The sequence below is a fragment of the Pinus tabuliformis genome, chromosome 4_1, assembly GCF_031772625.1.
Source record: "Pinus tabuliformis cultivar Carrire ecotype Pingquan chromosome 4_1, CPIR1, whole genome shotgun sequence".
NCBI classification, from domain to species: domain Eukaryota; kingdom Viridiplantae; phylum Streptophyta; class Pinopsida; order Pinales; family Pinaceae; genus Pinus; species Pinus tabuliformis.
The window spans coordinates 650,040,952-650,061,729 of NC_142303.1; the positions used below are offsets into that span (position 1 = coordinate 650,040,952).

General features: G+C 35.3%; 1 protein-coding gene across 1 annotated transcript; it reads left to right on the forward strand.

Moving 5' to 3' along the window:
• The first annotated feature begins 8,083 nt into the window (after positions 1 to 8,083).
• On the forward strand, positions 8,084 to 12,329 carry LOC149177746 (uncharacterized). The gene is made up of 2 exons (XM_089420198.1): positions 8,084 to 8,775; positions 9,921 to 12,329. Exons 1-2 carry the CDS (start codon positions 8,713 to 8,715, stop codon positions 11,748 to 11,750), a joined length of 1,893 nt encoding a protein of 630 aa, XP_089276324.1. The 5' UTR covers positions 8,084 to 8,712; the 3' UTR covers positions 11,751 to 12,329.
• Positions 12,330 to 20,778: the final 8,449 nt, after the last annotated feature.

Consider the following 20,778-nt stretch of genomic DNA (forward strand, 5'->3'; position numbering starts at 1 on the left):
TATGTATCATTTATAGATGACTTCTCAAGGAATACATGGATATATTTCCTTAAGAAGAAATCTGAAGTCTTTGACAGGTTTAAAGAATTTAAGGCTCTGGTGGAAAACCAGATAGAGAAGAAGATTAAGGTGTTGAGGACAGATAATGGTGGAGAGTTTTGCAGCAAGGAATTTGAATAATTCTGTAAGAAGTGTGGTATATCACAGTAGAAAACTACTTTGTATACACCTCAGCAAAATGGAGTTGCAGAAAGAATGAACAAGACGTTGATGGAAAGGGCAAGAAGCATGCTCAGTAGTGCCGGGTTAGGACAGGAATTCTGGGCAAGGGTGGTGGATACTACATGTTACCTGGTCAACAGATCACATTCATCAGCATTGGAGGATAAGACTCCACAAGAGGTATGGACGGGTAAGAAACCCTCTCTTTCACATCTAAGGGTATTTGGATGTGATGCATATGTACATGTTCCAAATGAGAAAAGAACCAAGTTGGATAGTAAATCTAAAAAGTGCATCTTTATTGGGTATAAGGATGGTTTAAAGGGTTATAGGCTTTGGAACCCAGTAACAAGGAAGGTTGTGTACAGTCGAGATGTGGTGTTCAGAGAGGTGAAAGATGTTATTAAATATGAAGTCCAACCAAAGGAACCTGAGAAGATAGAGTTTGAGCTAAAGGAGGAAGAATCAAACTCTACAATAGAGGAGGAATCAGAAGATGAAGAGCCACAAACTCCGGCTGTGAGAAGATTAGTTCAAGAAAGAAGGCATCCAGAAAGGTATAGTCCATCTGCTTTCTATTCAAATTTTGCTTTGTCTGTTACTGATGATGATCCCAGAACTGTGAAGGAAGCAGTGGATTCAGAGGATGGAAAACTCTGAAAAGAGGCCATGGTTGATGAAATGGCATCTTTGCACAAAAATGAGGCTTGGGATCTGGTGGAGTTGTCGGGTGGAAGGAAACCCATTGGCAGCAAATGGGTGTTCAAAAAGAAGACAAATGCAGAAGGAAAAGTGGAGAAATATAAAGCTCGGTTGGTAGAAAAAGGTTATTCCCAGGTGCCAGGAATTGATTTTGGCGATATTTTTTCTCCTGTTGCCAAGGTCACTTCTATTAGATTACTTTTATCTGTTGTTGTTGCTTTTGATTTTGAGGTAGAACAGATGGATGTAAAGAAAACATTTCTTCACGGGGATCTGGAAGAGGAAATCTACATGAAGCAACCTGAAGGCTTTGCGGTGAAGGGTAAGAAAGAACTAGTATGCAAGTTAAAGAAGTCTCTGTATGGGTTAAAAAAGTCACCAAGGATGTGGTATCAAAAATTTGATACATTTACACGGGGACTTGGCTTCACCAGAAGCAAAGCAGATCACTATGTGTATCTTAAATTAATTGGTGACCGTGTTATTTATCTGGTCTTGTATGTGGATGATATGTTGCTGGTTGGAAATGACAAAGAAATTATCCAGGATTTGAAGACCCAATTCTCCTCCAAATTCGACATGAAAGATCTTGGTGTTGCAAACTATATTTTGGGCATGGAAATTAAAAGAGATTGGGCAAAGAGGAAGCTTTGGTTAAACCGGAGGAAGTATGCCGAGACAATACTGCAGAGGTTCAATATGTAGGATAGTAAATTGGTGAAGGTTCCTATTCCTGTAGGTGTGAGGTTATCCGCTGAACAGTGTCCCAAGACACAAGAAGAGGAAGAGGACATGTCTCGTGTTCCATATGCAGGTGCAGTCGGTAGCCTGATGTATGCAATGGTCTGTACTAGACCAGACATTGCGCATGCAGTGGCAGTATTGAGCAGGTTTATGTCAAAACCAGGAAAGGAGCATTGGACAACCGTGAAGTGGCTTTTCAGGTATTTGCGTGGCACTAGTGATTATGGTTTGTGCTACCAAGGAAGACCAGGATTGGATAGAGTGTTGGATATTCGTGGCTTTGTTGATGCAGACTGGGTTGGAGATCTGGATCAGAGAAGATCTACAAGTGGGTATGTGTTTAACCTATTTGGAGGTGCAGTCAGTTGGATGAGTAAGAAATAATCTGTAGTGGCACTATCAACTACAGAGGCAAAATACATGGAAGCCACTCATGCAAGCAAGGAAGCAGTTTGGTTGTGGAGATTGTGTTCAAGTATGGGGTTAGTATAGGAAGCTATAAGGATAGATTGTGACAGCCAAAGTTCAATTTTCTTGGCAAAGAACCCTGCATATCATTCAAAGACAAAGCACATTGATGTTCAGTATCACTTTGTGAGGGATATGATAGAAGACGAAAAGGTGTTGCTGGTAAAGGTGGAAACTTTGAAGAATACTGCAGATGCATTGACAAAATTTGTGAGCTTTGAGAAGTTCTCTTGGTGTAGAGAGACAATGGGTGTTTCAAGGTTGGAAAAATGACTAAGCTCTCTTGTGGCCCCCTGTGGAAAGAAAACAACAAGTGGGAGAATGTTGGGTTGTGTTATATTCTTTCCACGTAGTTAATAGGGGGTTTGAGGTGTACCTGTAACCCCACTTTATGGGGTCCAGGGCAGCGCCCCGAAAATTTATGGTTTTGGACCCTATGTTAGGTTGGGCGGACCCACCTATGGTTTTGTGCATGATTTTCGCACATGTTTTTGGACGCGATGGTTTTTGGTCCATGGTTTTGGATGTGATGGTTTTTGGTCCATGGTTTTGGACGCGATGGTTTTCAGTCCATGGTATTGGATGCTTCGGCATGTATAAATATGTATTGTAACATTGAAAGGAACATAATGAAAAATGAAGTTGGTAGTCCCGGTTTTGGGATCTAGGGGAAAATATCTGTGTATATGTGTTTTATGTGTTCTGCTCTCGCATTATTTATTTTCTATGTTTTAGAATACATATGCAGGGAATTTCTGTACGGGGTTAAAACCTACACAAATATACTTTAGTAGACATGTTGAGATGAAATGTCTAGTGGAATATCCATGGTAGTTTACAAATTAATTTTAGAGTTGTTTATCTAGTTAGATATATGCATTTGTATTTTTGTAAAGATGCGTATATATTGCACATATGCATTTTCCATTCTCTTAGTTAAATGGGAATGAAGAAGATCATATCCAACTATTTATTGATCACTTGAATGAGCTTACAAAAAGAGCTTTATCGTTTCTTATCAGTTTCAATGAATGATATAATAGATCGCTAGGGTTGTCAAAATCCATTGATAATTTTTTTTCCAGTTTACACTCATACCATGTACTATTAATAATAACTTTGCATGAGAATTGAAATGCAAGCATGAGAACCTTGAAGTAGCAAGAGATACTAGTATTCCTAGTGACAAGAGAAAACCCAATCCCACAACGGGAATGGGTGAGGCATGTGGCAAGTTGTATGACTTTGTGTCATACATGTTTCTTTATGGAGAATATTATAAATAAACAATTTCTTCTTTGTTAAAAAAACAAAGCTTCAATTCAAAATATATAGGATATTTATCACATATTAATTTAGTACTTAATTTCTCGAGGTACCTAAATATTTTTCTTAAATTAGGTTGCTAAAGACTTATAATATTAAAAGTGGGGCTTTGTAGCCCTAAGACGACAACTTAGTTTTCTTGATATATTGTGCAATTTCAAATTCTCGACACAAATGTGTCCCTTGGAAACCTTCCTTTAGGGCCCTCTTCCAAGAGAATATGAAGTTTTTTACTAATTCAAACTAATATGTCTCAACTTTTATGTATATAAGATACTCTTCTTTGACCTCTTCCAAAAGGTATAAATCTTATGAACTTGACCTAAAGGCATTAAAATATTGATAGGTTGAGTAACCAAATAACTTGATTGTCAAGTCTTTCTTTTTTATTTTTTTTTACCAAAGTAGACTGAGCTTAGATTGGGGCTAGCCCCAATGTTGGATGGAAGAATTGTCTTCCCACAAGTGGGATGCTATCACCAGAATTGTGCAAAGCTTAGTTGAGCTTGGATGCCCCCTTGGGACAGTTTAATTCCTCCAAAGGTGGCTCCCATCCTCAAACACTCCCCATGAGATTTGAACCCGTGACCTAGTCATATTTAAATGTTGAGTGTTGTCACTAAATGTGGTTGAACCTTGTTATTAATCTAGTATGAGTTTTAAGAATAGAAAGTCAATTGATTTGAATTAGTAACCAACTAATGTATTGCAACTTAGAAAAGTATATACACAAGGCATGTTGTTTCCTTACACTTGCAATTGTGTTCATGCCCACTCTTTCCTTGATTATCTCACTATGGGGTGGAGGATAACAAAGCTACTATTCTAGACTTGTAGTTGAATACATCTTGATTGCCATTGCTATTGCAAAAGGTCATTTCTCTAGGTGTTGTCTATCTCCTCTATAGGGTTTGCAAATTTATCCTCTAGCATTTGAACACTACTAGCTTGAGCTCTCTAGTGCAAACCAAACTTGTTTAAATTCTCATTCATTGCAGTTATTGCAAAAGAACACGGTGATCATAATTTCCTTCCTACTCATATCACCTTATTTTTGCTTTGTATCCTAGTTTGTTTGCTCTTCAACTTCTTAATCACATTGGTATACATATTGGGCACCTACTTAAAGGTCTCTCCTCTTATAGAAAGATAGATAATGACTTGGCATATCACATGATTCTTAGTAGTGGTAAAGAAGGTTGAGAAAAAATGTGGCTAGAGTGAGTGAACAAATAGCGGTGGGGGGTAGGAGGGGTGGAGGGAGTGGAGAGAGAAAGTAAAGCTCAAATAATGATAGGAACATGATTGCCTATACGATCAACAAAAAAAATGTTCACAAAATTTTGTGGATTGACTACATATCAAATTTCTAGTCTAAATGAGTTGTTATGGTGCTATTTAATGCATTTATCGTATATTTTGTAGAAATTGAGTTGTGTTAAAAATTTATGAAAATAATTCATATGCTTACACTGAGTTCTACATGTGAAATTCATTTTATAATATATGGTAAATGAAACTAATATTTGAGTAGTACTTTTGGCACAACTATGGATATATATGAAGTATACCTAAAGGAGCATTATAGAAAACATATCTTCTTATATGTTAATAGTGACACAAGGGATTAGGACATGGCAACATAGTATATCCTTACTTTCAATGTTACAAGTTGCAACTCATAATGGTATGGCTTGTTGACCCACTTGTAGAAGAAAAAAAACTATCCTATAATGTGAATGTGTTTTGATATTCAATAGACTTCAATAAATTCTTTCATAGTATAAAGCTTCTTTGTAAGTTTAGTAGGGCTAAGCTCCATAGGGTAATCTTACCAACCATTTGCAAATTGTTTGGCTAAAGCATAATGACAAACTAGCTTCTTCACCTATTGTTGCAAGTCTTCATTTACATTGTCACTTCATTGTTACCACTAAGCATCCTCATATTTGCAACGAAATTACTTTTCCACCCTCCAAATGATCTGCTAGAAATGTGAGTAATATGCCCTTAGCCACTTCTATAACTCTCTCTAGGTTTCATTCGTTCTCTCTATTAGCAGATTGATAGAAGTGACGTGAATAACCTATATGAACCAATTGAATTCTTATCGTTGAGCCTATAGCTGTAGCTCCTCATTCCTTGTAATTAGAGTGGCTACTTGCAATTAGAGGGTAATTGTTGTGTGCTTATATAGACTAAATATACTAGCAAATGGAACATGCCTTTGGCCACTAAGAGGATGTGTCTTGGACAATAAATGCAAGGTGGAAAGCATTAAAACAAGCACAACATTAATGCTCATTGGAGTCGATTTTGCCATTGAAGCTTCGCCCAAGTGCCTAGCAACTTTTATGTATCCAAGTAATTAATTTACATGCAAGTAAGGATGGCACAATAACAACTTAAGCACTACACAAAATATTGCCCCATCTAGTCAAGTGCAACAAAGACAATAAAGCAAGATTGTGGCAGGTGTAGTGAAGGCTATGTAGAATGAAGTCATGACAAAAGGAATACAGGTCATATAGAGTTTGTAAATAAAGTTGTGGCATGTGTAGCTAAGGTATGACAGTTGTGAAATATAACACAAAGTTTCATCCAAACTTAGATGATGCATATATTTCAATGAATGGAAAAATGTAGATTCAAACTACTGTTAAAATGAATTTTATTTAAAACTATGAGTATTTAATTATAAAATAAGTAAATTTTCATGAAAAGAAAATCCATCAAATATTAGCTTGCTTTATATATGGTCAAATAAAAAGGAAAAATAATTGATTGGCCATAAAGAAAAAAGAAAAAGAAAAAGAAAACAAAAACACATTACATATTTAATTACTTAAAAAGTATTCTTCATATTTTTTAATTAAAATCTATGTTAAAATCCTAAAACATATACTGATTTTTAAGAAAAAATTGAAATTGATATAAATCTATTTATATAATCTTTATAATGTGAAAAGAAGAGACTAAAAATTTGAAATTACTAGAAATCTATTAGTATCATCCTTATTATGTGAAAATAAAGAACTAATTAATGGATTAGTAGGAACCAATAAATTTGTTCATATAATTTTTATAATGTGAAAAATAAAAACTAATTAATAAATTGGTAGGGAGTAATTAATGTACTTTGTTTTTGGTACTCTCTTTTCTTAATATTTTTATAATATATTTTGTTTCAATAAAATAGTTTCATGTATAATTTTTCGTTTTTTATTTTTCAAATTTTATAATAATAATAATAATAATAATTTTAGAAATTAATATAATTAATTCTTTCATAAATTTAAAATAGTTTGACTAGAATATTTACCTTGTAATTTAACTAATAATTCATGTATAAACTTTCATTAACTTAAAAATAATATATATATATATATATATATATATATTTTAATCAATATAATTTAGAAATTAAAATATATTTTTATAATAAATATATATAAATTACATAAAAATAAAAAATAATTTTATAAATATTAAAAAAAGCCCATCACATAAAAGAATCTAACTATTTTGTATTTTAGTACATTAAACCTTACAACCACAAGTTAAGATAGGTAAAATCAATATATATATAAGTAGAAGTTTACCAGTCAACATCAAGATATGTAAATCAATATATTTAACCATAAGTTTGCTGCATATGTAAAATCAATAAATATGACCCTTGTTTCCTAGTCAACATCAATGATAGAAGCCTTCAGAATCCAGAGAAAGAGACTCTACATGTCCCATGAATCACACATATGCCCTATTTTTGCCTGCTAGCTATCTATAGCTCTGTAGGTGTGTTTGAATATGTCCTATTTCCCAGGATGGTGTGTTTAGTCTATTTCCATCAATGCTGTACTGTAGGGTTTAGAGGTGTATCTTGATATCCATTATATAGCTGTACTGTAGGGTTGTAGAGGTGTGGAGAGCTGTATATAGCTGTCAGTTGACTTTTATAATATCATATGAATTTACGTTATGTAATTTTATGAAATAGAACTATATTTTATATATAAAAAATAAATTTTCACAATGGTATTCATACATATATGATATAATAACCATTAATCTCAACTTTCCTAAACTGGTGCACAAATCCCGTTTTGGGATACTGTTGGCCAGAAGATTCTGCACTTTTAAGTTATGGTGGTGGCCTAACAGGGCACAGAGCCCTTGCCATGTGAGAAAAAGAAGAACACACTGCGTTCCCACCTTTTCTTTTGCAACAATTCATTCCTCTGCACGTGAGGATCCAGCCACTCAACCCTCCTTTCTGGAGGCCACTAAATTTAGTAATCCCACCCTTTCATCAGTGGCACTCCCTGCAATCATGTGTTTCATTTTTCAATAATCTTAACAAATAATATCTCACACTGCCATCCTTAATTTATTAGGAATTCCCACATGGGAAGACCAGGTCTAACCTTAATATAATATGAACAAAACCCTTCAATCTGACCAGTTCTTATTTCAAAATTTCAGAACTCAACCCAAATTTGAATATTTATGATTATTTAAACTCAAGATCGTTAATTAACAATTTTACCGCGGGTTAAATAATGGCTTGGGCTCAGAACATACTGAGGCGCAGACCCTCGAGTCTCGCGGGCAGTGGTGACTGGCAGCTGTCAATGACAGACAGCATCCACCTACAGGTGGCAAGCTTGTCCGTAACGCTTGGTGTTGGACACACTTTTTGCCCTTTTGCCAGTGGACTGCAAGTCTGAGAGGCTTTGAAAATCCACCAGTAAGAGGTGTTCCTTGAGAGTCTGATCAAATGGTTCTTCCGACAGTCTGCCAGATGAATTGGGCATTAAAGGATTTCGTTTTTATGTGCATTTGCATTGTCAAATTTCATCTTTGGGAACGGGATTGGTGCCTGGGAATTCTTAGCCGAAGCTTTGTTTAGGTTTAGATTGTAGTTTTATAGTATTAAACTGACATTTGGAATGGTAGGGGTTGAGGATATGATTGTTTGTTGTGGGTTCGTGGCGGGGATGACAGTGGGTGCACATGGATGAGGGCCTGGTCTTCTTACTGAATTTTCGCTGGCATTCTTTTGCAGTCGTGTTGGGCTCAGATATCTATTGGTCTTTTTGTGTATGAAGATCAAAGGGCATTATTTGGTGTTTTGATTGGAGATGTAATGGGTTATTGATAAGGGAGAAGCAAGTTGAGGGGAGACAAAGCTGGCAGTAACATTAGTAGAGTCCCAGGTGAAGGGTAGGAGCTTGATGTATTTACAATATGACTAAAGCATTCATAGTTGCTCCTCACATGAAGAAGCAATGGTGGCTCACTAACAAAAAGGTGGGGTTCTTGTTTTCATTCTGTAATTTTGTTTTTTCTGCCTTAGTTTTTGTGGATTTGGAGTATGTTGCAGGGTTGGGCTGTTGGGATTTTTGCATTTAGTTCTTTGATTGATTGATGGCTCTTGGGGATTAAATGATGGCAAATGAATTGGTTTTTGAATAATGCATTTTGCTGCAGAGTTGCTGCGGTGCTTGAATTGTAACTGACATGGGTTGCATTGTTGATGAAGGCATATGGTTTCAAGGCTAATGTGTTTTGAAACATCGTAGTTTAATGAGTTGTTTGGTTCTGTGGTTTGAATTAAGAGGATTTTTGTCGCAAGGTTCTTAATGTGTTTGAGTTGAAACTGACTTGGAATGTGCGACTTGGAATGTGTTATTGATGAATGAATTTGGTTGCAAGGATGATGTGTTTTGATGCAATGTATCTTAGTGGGCTGTTTGGTTTTGTGGGTAGTCTGGTTTTGCTGTCCAGCCCACTTGTTTGTTGTAGTTTTCAAAAGGGTATATGTTTATTGTGTTTGAATAAGGTTAAGGAGCTTGTCTCCAAACCCAAAACCCTCATACCCATTTCGACTCTCATTTGTTTGGGATTCTCAGCGGATTGGTGCTTGGTGAGGGTGATTTGAGTATTTTGGGGTTTGCTAAGTAGTTTTCAGGTATACCCTTGTATTCATGGCGTTATTGATCCCAGGCAATGATCATTCTCTGTCTTCTCATATTGCCAATGGATAAACGGCTTGGGATGTAATATTCATTTGTAACTCCGGATATTGATATATGCAGAATGCCTATTGGATCTTGTTTAAGCTGCATTTGTAGATATTTGCGAGAAAATAAACAAATGCAAGTTTATGGGTTTTGAAACATTAATCTCTAGATGTTTTCCCTAACTGTCATAAGCAAAACGTCCTATGAAGCAATTGGGTGCATTGGTCTTCTCCATAACCACTAATGTAAAATGCCTATTAGATGCATTCAAAGTTCAAACAATGCTAAATGTCTGTTTGAAGCATTCGAGATGTGTTTGTTTCCATGGCGTTGCTAGTTTTAGTTTTTGGTAAATGCAGAGCACTTGTATAATGCCCTTCTTTATAATATCTGATGGATGCAGGATGCTGATTTTAATTTTGATTGGTGCAGCTTGCAGAAAAACATTTGAGCAATGCTCGGGCCTTACTTGGAAGTCAAGAACCGACTGAGATCTATTCTGCACTTAATCTGCTCGATGCTTCTCTTGATTTATGTCCAAGATGGGAGAAGGCTTTGGAACTTAAAGCAAGGGCATTTTTGTATCTTAGGAAATTCAGAGATGTGGCAAATATGCTGCAAGAATATATCCCAAGCCTGAGGTTTAGGGAGATTGTCCCATCTGAAAGCCCACCAGTGTCCAAAGAGATGTCAAGAGATCAAGTGAGGCTTCTTCCGAACTATGAAGAGAGTAGCAGACTCAGGGCCAGTGTCTTTCTCAAATGCTTTTCGGTCTCCCAATTGAAGAAAAAGCTTTTAGCTGGGTTGTCTAGGCGATGCGAGAGGGAAGAATGGCGATTTTTGGTTCTTGGACAAGCATGTTGCCATTTAGGAATGATGGAGGATGCATTGGTTTTGCTCCAGAGTGGAAAAAGGGTTGCTTCTGCCGCCTTTAGAAGAGAAAGCACATCTCGCAATGATGATAGCTTTTGCTCTGAGAATTCTGCTTCAGAATCAGAGATTGTTAGCCATTTGCTTGGAAATATTAAACTTCTACTGAGGAGAAAAGCAGCTGCTGCGGCTGCACTAGACGCTGGTCTCTACTCAGAATCTGTAAGGCATTTTACAAAAATTCTGGATGGAAGAAGAGGCACCCCTCAAGGCTTCATATCAGAATGTTATATGTTGCGAGCAACAGCTTATCAAGCGGCGGGACGAGTGACTGATTCAATAGCTGATTGCAATAGGACACTTGCATTAGATCCTGTTTGCATTGAAGCTTTAACCACACGGGCTGCCCTGTTTGAAACTGCAAGATGCTTCTCTGAGAGCTTGCAAGATCTGGAACATCTAAGATTGCTTTATGAGTCCACTCTTCGCCAGCAGAAGTTTCCAGGACCTGTTTGGAAGCCTCAAAAACTGAATTTTAGGGATATCCATGGAAACCTTCAATTTTTGAAGTCTAAGATTCTTAATATGAAGCAAAGGCTATCGAGTCCTTTTACAATTGATTATTACACTCTTATTGGTTTGAGAAGAGGTTGCACAAGGGCAGATGTCGAACGTGCACATCTTTTACTTTGCCTAAGGCATAGGCCTGATAAAGCTTCTCATTTTGTTGATCGCTGCGAGTTTGTGGATGAAAGAGATATTGACGCTGTTAAAGATCAGGCTCGTCTCTCGGCCTTGATGCTGTATAGATTGTTACAGAAGGCCTACACATATATAATGACTTCTATCATGGAAGAAGAAGCCGAGAAGCAAAATCAGCTAAGGGTCAGTGAATTAAAATGTGAAGAGCCTGATAAGCAGGGTGCTAGAGAACCTGAGCAGTGTCTTCAAGTTAGAAGTGAACCTTATATTGATGTAAAAGTTGATTTCAAGAAATCAGATTGCTGTATAGAGAGTGAAGCAAGTAACATGAGGGCCAAATCTTCGGGTTCCAACAAAAACGTTGTTGATGGTGAGCTTCAACAGATTTTATTGGCAACAAGTTCGGTGACTGATCGGACATTGATGAATACTACTTCTGGGGTAGCTGGGGTAGCTGATGTTCCTAGGATCAATGATACATCTGAGTTTAGCATATACACTTCTGTTAAGGAGGATTCAAGCCTGCAGGAGTTGGCAGATACTTCTGTATTTCAAGCAGTCTCGTGTAGAGATTTAGTGGCTGTCGGGACAATGTTATCACATGGATTCCCTTCGGAAAGTTGGATGAATGCACATCAAGGACATGCCATAAGGCCCCTTCCAGTCACTTATGAAGCACTTAGTTGTTAAGCTAATGCAGTAAATCAATATCATATACTATATGGCTGGTTCCAATCCATTTAGAAGTTCTTCAGATGATATGCAGACCACTGACTAAAGGGGATGCCAAAGACCTAGGAATGTAATTGAAAACTCTTTATCCTGCACAGCAGTTTTTTCAACAGCAATAAACATCTGGCTTTTCGTTTTGGGGAGACAACAGCCTTCACCTGATCCGTAAGCAGCAGACATGGACCAGCAATCAAGGACAATGGTGGTGATTGTGATCAAATCGGAAAAAATTGCTCTACCAAGGTATTTTGTAGCAGGAAAACCACCTTGAGCACAGCAGGTTGGTTGGAAGTGTTGAGGGCATTTGGTGGCTTCAATGGACAATTTCTCTGAGATTTTGTAGCACTGGCTTATAAAGATCAAACTTGTCATTTGACTGTTTGTAGTGGTCAATCTTCTCAGTTGACTGGATGGGTTCTCCCATTTCTATAACATTCCAAAGCAATGTCATTGATATTGCATCTTTTGGTGGAAGGCTCTGCTTTTTCTTTGTAAATACAATCTTTAATGTCAAAACTGGAACAAATGTTATGCTTTTCTGTGAGTAGATCACATGTGTGCTTTTGGTAACATGCTGTGACTTTTTGTTATAATGTATCCATTTGCTGCCCATTTTATAAAACATTGGTACAGCTGTACTACAATGCAACAATTGGCTTACCACAAATATTTTTGCAATTTCAACTAGATTACTTTTGAAAGTTGTACAACTTCAATAGTTTGCAATTTGAACTGGATTACTTTAAAAAGTTGTTTGGCAAACATCATGAGACGATTCATGCAATTTGAACTTGAACTGGATTAATTTTGAAAGTTGTAGCACTTCAAGATTTTTGCAATTTGAACTGGGTTACTTTTGAAAGTTGTTCGGCAATATTATGAGATGATTCATGAAAGTAAGATTCTTTTTGAAATTTGGCCACGATGGACCTCCCAAGTTAGAATGAGGAATGTGGATGCTTAGTCCTGAGCTTCACTATCTCAAAATTAAAAGTCCTAAAGTTATGTTGTTCCAATGACCATGTCATCTCATCAAATTCAATAAGGACATTTGGATACCCACCATCTTAGAAGTGCAATCTGAAAGAGCTAGGGCAATCAGATACCCACCATCTTAGAACCGCCATGTGAAAGAGGTAGAGCAGTTGGGTAGTCTCAAAAGTGGCATGTGAAAGTCATTCCTCCCCTTGTGGGATATGACACCGTCTCAAAAGTGGCATGTGAAAGTCATTCCTCCCCTTGTGGGATATGACGGTTGCACTAGTTTTTATTTGTCCAGCGTCTGTGTGTGATTAGCTTGTTCCAATCAGGAGGGCCTATGCTTTTGAAAAAAGTAGCAGGTAGTCACATGACTCTGAATTAATTCTGTCTGACATATTCTTACCTATCCTCACAGAATTCGTGTGGAGTACTGCATTGAAGTCATCTTAATCCCCTCTAGTACAGTGACAGTTTTTAACCAGTGGCTGGTTCATTTCACTTTTGACGATTGTGTATGTTTAAGTCAATCCCTCTGATATTTAGGTGGCTTCCTCGGGTGTGCATGTAAATGACATAGAGGTCGGTTATCCAACTTCACCAATTGTATTTTCTGATGGGGAATGTTGGCAATATTGGATTCTGTCTCGCATATGTTTATGCCAGTCTATAATAAAATTTAGCCGTGTTAAATCTCCCGCTGGCCAGTCTATAATAAAATTTAGCAGTGTTAAATCTCATTTGTTTATGCCACTCTATAATAAAATTTAGCAGTTTTAAATCTCCCGATGGCAGGAAGAGGCCTAGTTGTTGAAGATCCAAGAAGGTTGTTAGCAGTAATGATGGATACAAAGATCAAAGACTGAAGTCAGTGGAAGACCCAAGAAGGTAGTTAGCAGTGATGATGGGCATAAAGGTAAAAGACTGAAGTCCTTAGCAGTGCTAAATCTCCCGATGGCAGGAAGAGGCCTAGTTGTTGAAGATCCAAGAAGGTAGTTAGCAGTAATGATGGGTATAAAGATCAAAGACTGAAGTTAAGTCAGTGGAAAACCCAAGAAGGTAGTTAGCAGTGATGATGGGCGTAAAGGTAAAAGACTGAAGTCAAGTCCTTGGTAAGGATGGGCAGAAAGATTGAAGTCCTTTCTCATGTCACCCTCTCTAAAGTAGAAGCAATGATGCAGCTGCAGAGGAGGCTTCAAAGGGATTAACAGGGGTTAGTTTGCAATCTACATCTTTGGACTTTGATTGGGGCTTAATAGAACCTGAGGCTTAGTAGGTTGACACTGACTGTGGTTTGGGAGGTTGAACGTACACCGAACTGTGCTTAAATTTTTGATCATGGCAATTTCAACTGCATTTTGTTCATGTTATTTCTGCTAACACGGGTGCTCTCCAAGTCATCTTATATAATCCAATGCGACAGCTGGGAATGGTACCCATTATTCCTCTGCCTTGAAGAGACGGCTGGCCTTACGGGTGTTGTTGAGGTTCGTTAATTCATGCAGCTGTACCTGTGCCTTTTGTGAGACCCAACTAGTACCATGCCGTATTGGAAACGATGGGCACTTTGTTCAATAAGCCAGGGACAATATTGTTCATTGCTGTTCCCTTGATATGTTGATAGCCGTAGTCTAACCCGGCTGCTTTTTCTCTGAAAATTATGGGAATTTAGGGCATATTTTGATAAAATCTGCCAAATTTTTTTCTAAATCTAAGTTATAGCTGTCAAACTTCAATATTTTAGGTGTTTTAGAGGTTTTTGATGGTGCTGAATCTATTTCCATCATCAAAAACAAGATTCAAACACTACTACTGCAAGATTTTTTGAGATTTTTTTTGCCCGGATTCTGGCCACTTTTGACCGTCTAGACAATTCCTCTGCCTCCATAGACTACTCCTATGTTGATATGCATACAAAAGAGGCTCGATTGTTGATTCTATCACTGTCTGTAAAATGCCGCAAAAAAACCAGAAATATTCTCTAACCGGCCCATATTTTTCTGAGATATTGTTTAACTGGTCCATGGTTTTCTAGGATATTGTTTGAAATTGGGTGGGGATTTTTTGGAATGGTAAATTTAAGCTTCTCACAATCTTAATTGACTGAATCCATTTATCTATTCAAAAACACAATTTTAATAACAAAATTTCACAATCTTATAAACCAAATTCCAATTACACCAAAACCAAGAATAAGTTTACTTATAAACTAAATCCATTTATCCACTAAAAACACATTTTTAATAACAAAAAATCACAATCTTATAAACCAAATTCCAATTACACCGAAACCAAGGATAAGTTTACTTTGAATTTATATTACTTAATATTACTTCAGGCTAGGGTGAGTGGGGCTAGGGTTTAGGGTTTTCTCTTCAAAGCAACTGATTGCTTTGAAGTTGTCCTTTTGCCAACTCAGATTGAAATTATGAAGTGTCAACATCAGAAATAGTTGGATCAGATCTGCCAGTATGAACCCAGAGGAGACAATAAACATTATTGCTGAAGGTAACGCCCATGTATGGTTGAAACTTTACCTCTGACAAGCATTAAGTCTGGCGTTTCTCATGTGACAATGGCCTGCAGGTTTTCAATGCAAAACAACCCAACGAACTGGCATTTTAAGTGTTGTGTAATGTGACAGCATGCCTGGGCAAGAGAGATTGATATATAGGCGAAAGATATGGATACATGGTCTATGGATGGGGTGGGCTAAACAGTTTACTAAAACACTCTGTTCCTGACATCTTTCCTCGCACGTGTTTGGTCCAAATCTGGTAATTGAAATGGCCATAATCATGAACTCAAAACTGCCATCTAAGCATTTTTTATGGTTTCTGGATCGAACTAGGGTAGTCCGTGGATAGAGTGGGCTAAACCTCTACTAAACCACTCTGTTCCTGGCATCTTTCTGGGCATGTTTTTGGCCCACATCTGGCCGATGAAATGACAATAATCTCAGAAGTGCAACTTCATCAACTCAAAATATCATCCAAACAATAGTTTAATGAGACTCCTTTTATTTTGAAAGGTATGGAAATTTTCATCATATTTTGAAAAAAAATTGGTAGGGATTTTTGTAAAATCAAAGTAAAAGCTGTTAAATTTCATAATTTTAGGGGTCTCAAATTTTTTGATACGCTGAATCTATTTCTACCATAAAAAACATGATTCAAACACTATCTTTACAAATTTTTTGATGATGCTGAATCTATTTCCACCATAAAAAACATATTCAAACACTACCTTTACAATTTTTTTTTTAAATTTTTTTTCGAATAAATTTCAGCCACTTTTAACCATCTAAACAATTCCAACGATGCCATAAACTATTTTTTATGGTCTCTGAATTGTCCTGGGTATAAACTCGCACTTTAGAGTCGTGACTACAAATCCACCTTAAAAGTCAGAATTGCAGTCCGGACAATTGGATTTTAGGTTGGACGGATACCAGCAAAGACCGTCCAAAATCGGATTATTTAGTCAATTGTTAGACAACTCCTGCACATCTAAGAATATTCTTTAGAGTTGTGTACATCAGAATTGATAAAATTTAAGTCCAGTCTGGATGGATGTAAAATATTCTTCCAGTGCATTTTATAAGAAATTATCAAAATTGGCTGGACATATACTACACATATCTTCTATTATTCTTAGGCCTTACAATGGATTTGATATAAAATTATCTATTAAAATGTTGCCATGCATATCACCCTGATAGCTATTATGACTTTAGGATATTATTATTATTATCATAAATAATAATATAATTATCATGTTGGTTTATATATATATATTTTTAGAAGTTAGTTATTAATGAGAATGAAGCAAGATTTCACAATGGCCCATGGAAAATGATAATTGTTATCCTAAATAGTTGAGTTTTATTCCATTTTTTATTTAATTGATATGGTTTTGTTATATATATATATATATATATTTTTTTTTTTTTTGAATAAGAAAATTAGAAAAATTAAATACTTTTGTAATTAGAGGAAAATTTATTATTATTCGTTTAAATCTATTTTAATTCTAAATTATTAATTATTAAAATATATTTTTTAGTTTAATTTTTATTTTTATATAATTTTATTTAGTCAAAATGTTTTAATTAATAATTTTATTTTTTTATTTTTATGTAATTTGACCAGCTCAAAATGTTTAGATAAGATAATATAATTGGACACTACAACTTTTCCATAGTGGGATGGAGAGTGTCTCTTAGCCCAACAATGTAATAAAATTAAATTAAACAAATTTATTTATAAAGTATTTTGATTGTGAAATGATAGATGGGTTTTGGGCGCATAGTATTGATGAGCAATGGTATTGGCACATAGTATGGTATGGTTAATAATATCCATGGTAAAGTGAGGTGAGTATCCATGGTTAAAAGTTTTGTTAATTGTGAAATGAGGGATGGCTTTTGATATGATTAATAATATCCATGGTAAAGTGATAGTGTATATCCATGGCTAAAAATCTTGTTATATTGTAAGAATTAAGTGTTTTGTGCTTATTAATGAAATTTAAATATAGTTACAAAATTATTATTTTAATTTATATGGTGAAATAGATCTTCCTTTATAACTACTATTTATATATTTGGGCATGTTGTATTGATGAGCCACAGTGTTGGCCCATAGTATTGTAATAAATCTTATTTACAAGTTAATAATATCTATGAGAAAGTGGACTTGAATATCGATGGTTAAACATATTGTTATATTGCAAGTTTGTGTGTTTATTAATCAAATTTAAATATAGTTACATAATCATTATTGTTGGTTTAGTGGGGCCTGATCTAGGTTCGGAAGTGATTTAGCCAAGCAAATCCCGGTACCACTGGCCCTTTCAGCGACAGTCTGCGGAGCGCGGACTGAGGTATCACCTGAAGTAGTAAGGGAGGGTGCTGGAACCAGGCTTTCGCACCCTAGGGATGTCTTGATGAGGTTTCTGGAGGTTCGCGGTCCGAACCTGCGCGCTTGCGCTACTCCGCGCATCTGTCTATCCTTCGCGACTTATGCGACTATCTCCGCGCACCTTTGTAGGGGCACGAAGAAAGTAGTACCCTGATCTCTATTCTTACTATGCTATTATATTAGTGCTTAACTTAACTTGTGAGGGCCCAATAATCTTATTACTTCATTCAACATTTAGGTAAGTGCGCGTAATTATAAACAATATAAATGCATAACGATAAACAAAAACATAGATGCACAATATTCCGAATCGAACTTATCTTTATTAGTATTCTTTTTCAAGTACAATCCCACTTACAGACGCGACTCCGCCCTGCGCACTCAGCTGCAGAGTCCTCTAGGCCTTTGCGCACTCCGTTGCAGAGCCTCTTCCTACTACTACGACCCAATACACTTCAAATTTCACTCTATGCTCTAATCATGCTTTCACATCTATCTATTACTTGCTTGCTTCCCCAAAAACTACTTTTACACTTAGAGCCTTGCTCTATTTATACAATCCCCCATGGGTAGGCCAACACAACTTTACATTATTTTACAATTCTTAGGGCAGACAACTTTATGATTCATCCTAGACTTTCGCGCTCCGCGCCCATGCTTTGCGGAGTCTTTACAATACAATTGACCAAAACTTGGGCTTTAAACCCCATGCCCAACAATTATTCTATTTTATAAGGTAAAATGGATCTCAACTTATTTTTGCTACTCATATATTTTTGTAATATGTATATTATGATTTTTTTAATCTAAAAGGTTATTTGCAATTTTATTAATAAAAACAAAATTATAATGTAACAAATTTGAATTTTATTATTTTTATTACTTTTAACTTTTTACGAACACTGCCCAACATCTCCCTTGGCCTCTATATTAATTTTAACCAACATGTAAATACAATTTACTTATTATGAATTGGACATATTAATATAAATTCAACATATTAAATCACATGTAAAAAAATTTACACACTTTCTTACATTACATCTACACATTACCCCTACATTAGCCTTGGGTCATAATTGTTGGTCAAATTGCTATTTTACATTGTGTGCCTAATAATTTTAAATACATGGATTAATTTAACATTTTCAATTATTTTCAAATTATTTTAATTATGTAATTTCAATAACGAAATCAGCAATTTCAGAATTTCTTACTAAATTTCAAGTAAAACTCATCCAAAAATCATATCCTATCAGATTAAAAAACACAAAATCTTTAAACCATACTATAAATAATTCTATTAAAAAATTAAAAAATAATAAATATGTGTTTACAAAATATCCAATACTTTGTATGTTGAGCTTTACAATGTTAAATTTGAATAATTTTAAATCTATTCATATGAAACTTATGATACAAAATATCCACCTTTGTTAGATAAATAAGATTACATTAATAGTTTGGGATAAACATTTGGCATGGCAAAGTTCTAATAATGAAAATCAGTCAGATTTTTTCAGAAATTTTGAATCAAACACATTGAAGAACATATAAAAAGAGGGTTAAAAACATAAAATGTTTAGACTATGTTGTAGATAATTCTATTAAGATACAAGGTTGTAAATTTAATGAAAAATAACAAGTATTTTTACAAAAAAATTTAATGTTTTGTATATTAAATTTTACACTTTTAGATTTAACTAACTTCAAATTTAATTATGTAAAATTTAATATACATACTTAATATATATAATAATTATTAATTAATTTTAGTTAGACATTGTCTAAACATGTTATATTTTGGAGTTTTTAGTCGGTGGTGATATTTTTTTTGGCCAAATCTTATTTTTTGTTGTTTAAAATGGGTTTTTGACTGCATATATAGATTCAACACACTAAAAAATCTCTGGTGCACTAAAATTGTGAAGAGTTTACAACTCAAACTTGTGATTTCAAGAAATCTGTACCAAATTCTAAACAAATTAGACTTAAAAATATGCTTAAACAAACTTTCTAAAAAATAAAACAAATAAACTATAATCTTTAATTATCATATTACATTTTTCAAGAAATACAATTACATTAATTAAAAACAAACACCCAAAAAAACAAACACCTAGCATTCCAATGCAAGATACCTAGCTGAGTCTTCCCAACATAATGATCAACTCTATTATGGAATACAAAAGAGTATCTATGTCACCAGCAAGCTTGAAACATTGAAATCTGTGTGACTCCATGATTTGAATATATCCTCCCCTTTATTTGAAAATGGTTTTAGTTGTAAAACCTAAGAATCCTATGTTACATCAACTATCAAATGCCCTTTATAAGGAAGAGTGAAAATGGTTTTAGTTGTAAAACCTAAGAATCCTATATCACATCAAATATCAAATGCCCTTTGGGTCCCAATCACAACCAAAATGGAAGAGTAGTACCTATCTTACATCAAATGCCATTTATAAGTAAAGTTGCTTTGGATCCCAGTCACAGACAAATTGGAAGAGTATTATTGGTTTGAATAGTAATCTAAAAAAATCTCTTTGACTTTCATAACAAAGAGGTCATACTCCAACAAACAAATATGAGTTAAATAACTATGGTGAAGTTCCACAAGAAATATCTTTGACTTTCATAATAGAAAAGTCATACTCAAACAAATATCACCTAAATAAATATTATTTTAGTATGAGATTTTTCTGCACAAATCATGCATGGTTGACGAGAGCAGTGATTCATGGCTGCATGTGCGCTTTATTACCGATGAGAATAAAGTATGACCCTCATGCAGGCATGTGCTCTTTATTAAGGAATGTGTAAAGACTCTCAGCAAAATCTACCACGTTCATGCACCTTTCCTCTTATTAATGGCCATCGAGATTTATTGAAAGGATAACAGATTTGACAGCCAATTAATTATTATAATGCTTGAATACTAATCTTAAAGGTTTCATTAATATCATCATGGTATATCATTATTGTGAGAATCCAATCCTTAACCATAGTGGATCAGAGGATGGGGGCAGATCCGTGAATAGCTTAGGTTGTTATAAAGTCTACCTTCCGTTGGATCTTGACTTCCT

Coding starts and splice junctions, on each gene's coding strand:
- LOC149177746 (XM_089420198.1), top strand. CDS start 8,713: ATGACTAAAGCATTCATAGTTGCTCCTCACATGAAGAAGCAATGGTGG. Junction 8,776..9,920: donor GGTGGCTCACTAACAAAAAG/GTGGGGTTCTTG, acceptor TGATTGGTGCAG/CTTGCAGAAAAACATTTGAG.